Here is a 5,732-nt window from a genome sequence, read left to right as displayed (position 1 = left end):
CGGGCCTGGGTGGGCCGGCGCAGGGCCCCTCCGCCCTCCGCCGCCTCGCTCGGCGCCAGTACGTTGTTTCTTGAGAGCAAAACGCCAGTGTTTGTGTCACAGGACACATGGAGTCAGATGCTGAATCTTAGGTGCTTCGGTCCTGGGTTTCTCACCTTCTTTATTTAAGGGCTTTCTTACAACATACTGGTGGACATCATCTTCTTTAGAGCGACTGAAAAGTTTTGGATTCTGCCAGCTCTCTTAGGCCCCATGCAATGAGGCACAGTGGTATCAGTCAGTCCTGGAATATCCTTTGCTCCTTTTTTTACAATAACCAAGTTGAGAACGCTCAGATGGCACCCACACTGCAACCCCGAACAGATTTGTGCTTGTGTTCTCCAGTTCTCCTTGGTCTGTAACAGGAATGTCCCTTCCTCAGTAGCAGGTGGACACAGCCGTGGGCCAGGACACCCTGCTTCATGGGGAAATCTCGTTTGTCATTTCCACCCAATTCGGACCACATAACCCTTCCAAAGCGTCAGCAGCAACTTCTGTGGCCGTACGCTTTTCATAAAAAGTATAAAGTTTACATTCATCGTCCACTTCAGTGGGTTTCTGGCAGCCAGTGGCAGGGAAGGAGATACTCAGCTTCATCTTGAAGCAGCTGACCTCCTCTGAGTCTCCACAAAAAGAGGCCAAGAGTCATATTTTATAAACAGCATTGTTCCCGAGCCCTGAGTTATCATCTCTGTTATGTGTTTACGCGTTTACTCATTACCTCCCGTGTATAACTCGTGTGAATAACGATAAAACAACAACAGATAAACATCTACATTTTTTTTTTTTGCCTTTTCTAATTTTAACACCAGATCTTTAATTCCAGCTTTACCATTCTCAAAAGGATGACCCTCCTCTTGCCCGCAACATGCCTCCTATTGCAGGAAAAATACTCTGGGTGAGGCAGCTCTATCGGCGGATCAGCGAGCCCATCAACTATTTCTTTGTAAGCCAATAATTAAATTTACAATACATTGAGTATGGTGGTTTTAATATAAGCAATGTATTTTAGCGTAGTTTCCTTTTACCAGACAAAGGAAATTTAGTTTGTAAATATACATGAGAGAGCCTAAATAAATTCTTTCCTGTTTAGCAGGTGAATTTAATTACATTTTTCTCAAAGTTGGTGAATCTTATAACTTTCTGTCTTAATAACATAGGGCACTTTATAAAGTCTTTCCAAAAATGATTGTTTTAACAACACAGTATTAACTACTGTGAAGCTTATTCTGTGTGTGCTACTGATACATATTTAACGAAGGCAAAGGTACACTCAGAGTATACTCTTGTCTGAAGAACTGGTATGGAGAGCAGAATATAATAGAGTATATTCATTTTCTGTGTCCTTAAGATTATTGGATTTCTGAAAAAAAAACAAGATAGTTTTAGGCCTTGTTGGCATTCTGAAATAGGCAATATGTCTTTGTCTCTCTTTTTTCCTAATTCAAGTAGACTAAGTAGCAGAGTAGAGTTGATTTCCTTGATACTGTGTCTTATGCTTAAATATAGAACAAAATAACTACAAAATAATAGTCTTGCAAGTAATTTTATTAAATACTGATGTTCCATTGTTTGGCTGCCATTATTTATTTCATTGTTTTGGGAAAAAAAAGAATACATATGTATAAAATTAAAACCTTGTCCCCTTAAACAAGAGGCCAGGGTGGGGACTTTATTGTTGATTGACTGTGTAGTCTGCCCTGTTTGACCTAAATGAATTGAAACCTTAATCTTTCAATTTTTATATAAAGAGATTTCATTTTAATTCTTTTTGTTGTTGTTGTTGTTAGACTGCACATACACTTGCCAGAAAGACGAAGAAAGACAGGAGAAAGTGCCCTGCATGAGGAATGGCCACACTGCAGTCCCTTCTCCACCTTCTCTCCTTTCAGGATTTTGGGCACATGCCCACTCGTGCCTCTCATGTTTCTCAAGCTGCCAGGTCTAGGGCTTGAGTGCACACTTGGCTGTGGGGGGGTCTGGCTGCATTAACCAGCAGGCCACTGAGCTGGCCTAGTTTCTATTTTTTGATATATGGTTGCTTTTTTATGTGCTAGGATTTAGCAATTTGTCTTGATAGTCACAGGTCAAAGAATATCAGGTAAATGCGTCTTAACCAGAAAATGGGGAGGGAATACAGAATTGGAAGTTAATTCTTAGTGCCTGGGCTGGCTCTGGGGCAAGAGACTTCTCTCTCTCTCTTTTTCCCCCCCTTTTTATTATTATTATTATTATTTTTTTTTGGAGAGATTTTCACTGTAGGGCGCGTGCGCTCGCCAGACAGACAGAGAGAGACATAGAGACAGAAAGCGAGAAATCACCCCCCAGGGGCGATGGTCACGCCGCAATCCCTTCTCCTCCATTCTCCTCTCGGGATCTTGGGCACACACGCACACGCGCCCGGCGTGAGTTTTAAGTCACTGGGTCCGGGACGTGAACCGCGGTCGACTACGTGGGAGTCCAGCGACATAGCCATTACGCTAACTGCTGGTTCCCTTATTTACTTAATTTTATTTATTTCTTCTTCTTCTTCTTCAATTTGTCCAGAGGGAGAGAGAGAGAGAGAGGAGAGAGAGTGTGTGAAAGCAAGCCTCTAGGTTCAGGACCATGGTCAGCTATGTGAGAGTCCAGCACCTTAACCCCCATGCCACCTGCCGGCCCCAAGAGACCTCTCTTTCTAAGTTTTCTCTTTTCTAGTGCCCCTCTCTACTGACAGTGTTTCCCTCTTTCTTTTTCTAGGTCGAGTGACTTTCCCATCTCTGTGTTACTCTGACACAGATTCCAAGTTGTTTCATAACAATTTGATATCATTTCGAATATAAACAGCTGTATGATTTGGACAGGAAAAAAAATCAGCAATCTCTTAAATAATATTTTTTTCTCCCTTAAAAAACAGAAAAATTCAGAAATCTTGTCAAGTACAGAAGGTAAAGCTGTGATCCGTCAGTATAACAAAATCTCCTATGTACTGGTGGAGTTCGAGGTGGTCTATCACACAGCCTGGGTCAGAGAGATTTCACAGTTACAGTACGGTATGTAAAGCCTATCCAGTGAGGTTCAAAAGTGAGGGTTAGGTCATTTTTAATAAGTTCATGGTTCTGGAGAATTTTTTCACATAATCTTAAGATAGTTAAAATTTAGATCGAAGGTGATATAATTGTTTGTTTCTGTTGTCAGTAATATTTTGATTTTAGCAAATTTAGCAAGGCAAAAATTATCATTACGCTAAAGTTGATGTACTTAAATTATGGTTTTCCCCTGAAAAAACAGTACATAAAATTTAAAATATCTTTTTTTCTTATAGGTTTTACTGTAAGGGTGCATATGCTCACTAGAGAGAGAGGGAGAGTGAGAAATCAGCCTATGGGGAGAATAGCCACACCAAATCCTTTCTCCTCTATTCTCCTTTTAGATTTTGGCCACAGTTGGTTAAGGCTCAGGCCTTCCATGTGGTCATCTGCAGTTCAAGTTCTGGACCTAGCAGCTCGAAAATCTTGCTGGGTGCATGTGTGTACATGCTCCAAATCCCAGGAGAATAGAGGAGAAGAGACTGTGACATGGCCATTCACCCTGGAGGGTGATTTTTCCACTTCTCTGTCTGTCTCTCTCCAGTGAGTATATGCACTCTATGACAAAAACCTAAAACAAAACAAAACAAACAAACAAACAAAAAACCCAACAAATAAACACACACAAAAAAACTTGGTAGTTTTTTTCCTCATATGTATATGAAGATTTTTATTAAATTTTTTTTTTAATTTTTAAGGTTTTTGCCAATAGGGCGCATGTGCTTGCCAGAGACAGAGAGACAGTGAAAGAAAAAGTGAGAAATCACCCTCCAGAGGGAATGGCCATGATGCAGTCTCTTCTCCATTTTACTCCTGGGATTTTGGGCATGTGTACACAAGTGCCCAGTGTGATTTTTAAGCCACCAAGTCTGGTACTTAAACCATGATCAGCCAGGGTGGGAATCCAGTGCCTTAACCACTCTATACCTCCTGCTGGTCCTGGTTTACGAATGTTTTTATATTTAGTTTCCTCATATTGTAGATTCAAATCTCAGTTCTATGTAGGGGAGAAAAAATTGTAGCTTGCTTTTCTCTCTCCTTCCTTTCCTTTCTTTTCCTATTTCTAAATTGAATTTCAGTTTTGAGTTCCAGTAAATGAAGAGTACGAGGGTAGTTAGTGTCCAAGTGCTTCTGAAGTGGGCTTGGTTATGTGGTGCCAAGACCTCGGGCAGAATTAAGTGTGAAGCAGGGGGTGGCCCTTAGCCATCGTCCATCCATGGTAGTATCATCTGAGCTGCTGTTTTGGTGTGGACTCCATTGTTGTTCAGTTCAGGTTCCTGTTTTGTTCCATCTTAACCTTAAGGTCTTAACCAGCATTTCAACCATACCACTTAGCCACGACCTTGGTGGAACTCTTACTCTTCCCTGCTGGAAAGCTTTCTTCCTGGTAAACCGAAATGAGCAGAACACAGAATTGTAGGCACAGGAAGCACACAGTCAGTGGCATGTTACTAGTAGCAATGATGAGAGGGCCATTCCTACTTCTGCCTCTTGACTCCAGAACTCAGATATTTTAGCTGTTGGAGTTATATCACGTATATACAGGTTACCGATTCACTGCATACCTGTGTCCTAGAGGACAGCTCTTCCTCCCCTGCAGGGTGTGACCATCAGCTTGCACCCTCGTTAAGCCATTCACAGGCCACTTTGATCAGGACAGCTATTTCTATGTATGAATCTCACTGAAAGCCTGCTGATAGAGCAACACTCTCAAAGGGGCAATGAGACGAGCTTAAAATTCATATTATGGAAAAAGGCAAAACATAATTTTTAACTGAGATATGAAGCATGTACTGTTTGACTTCTAAAGTTCCATGCACTTTTCTACTTTTGTGTGGTGGTTTTTGTCCTGCTGGTTTTTCTGCCCCCAGTGCTCTTCATATCTGCACATGTTTAAACACAAACTCAATAGTTTCCTCATACATAAAACCCTTCCTTATGCTTCCTGGCAGAAAATAGTGTCTTCCTTCTCCAGAGCCCTCTGTACTCTTTGTCTGTAGTTCTTTCTCATGACACTTCTGCTTTCTATATCAGTCTCACGTCCCCCACAGGCTTCACATTCCAAGGATATTCTGTATTTGTTTCCTCATGTATCCTATAAATTATGGCCATAGCTAGCATTTATACAGAGCATATCATGTGCCAGGCTTTGTCTTAGTAGTTTACATAGACACATTTCTTTACTTTTTTTAAAGATGTTTTTGTCATAAGGTGTATGTGCTCTCTGGAAAGAAACAGAAAGAGACAGAAGGGGAAAGTAAGAAATCATTCCCCTCACCCCCGGAGGGATGGCCATGCCACAATCACTCCTCCATACTACTCTCAGAATTTTGGGCATGCACATGCACACACACCAGGCATGTTTTTCAGGCCACTGAGTCTGGGACTTGATCCGTGAGTTGGACATATGGAATCCAGTACCTTAACCACCACACCACCTGCACGTTTCTTTAATCATCTTGTTTTCTTTTTAGTCATCATCTTTAATCATTCTTATAGTGAAAAAGTTTGTATTTAGCCAGCTGGACTTGGTGTAGATGACCCCAGTTTTGTTGGCAACATCCAGAGCATCCTAATCAGGAGCCAGTCACACACTTGCCTTTTCTCCATCAGGCCTGGTTAGGG

At 41.5% G+C, this 5,732-nt stretch overlaps 1 protein-coding gene across 1 annotated transcript in view; it reads left to right on the top strand.

Moving 5' to 3' along the window:
* The window catches only part of DNAH8 (dynein axonemal heavy chain 8), a 413,702-nt gene that overhangs the window by 77,394 nt on the left and 330,576 nt on the right, over window positions 1–5,732 (top strand). Inside the window, exons 15-16 of the mRNA XM_027771927.1 lie at window positions 866–985; window positions 2,936–3,071. Coding sequence (XP_027627728.1) covers window positions 866–985; window positions 2,936–3,071 — 256 coding nt within the window. The remainder of the gene's footprint in view (window positions 1–865; window positions 986–2,935; window positions 3,072–5,732) is intronic.

This window comes from Tupaia chinensis, unplaced genomic scaffold (genome assembly GCF_000334495.1).
Source record: "Tupaia chinensis unplaced genomic scaffold, TupChi_1.0 Scaffold000238_1, whole genome shotgun sequence".
In the NCBI taxonomy this organism is placed as follows: domain Eukaryota; kingdom Metazoa; phylum Chordata; class Mammalia; order Scandentia; family Tupaiidae; genus Tupaia; species Tupaia belangeri.
Note: the sequence above shows the minus strand (reverse complement) of the source record. Positions and strands in the feature narration are given on the sequence as shown.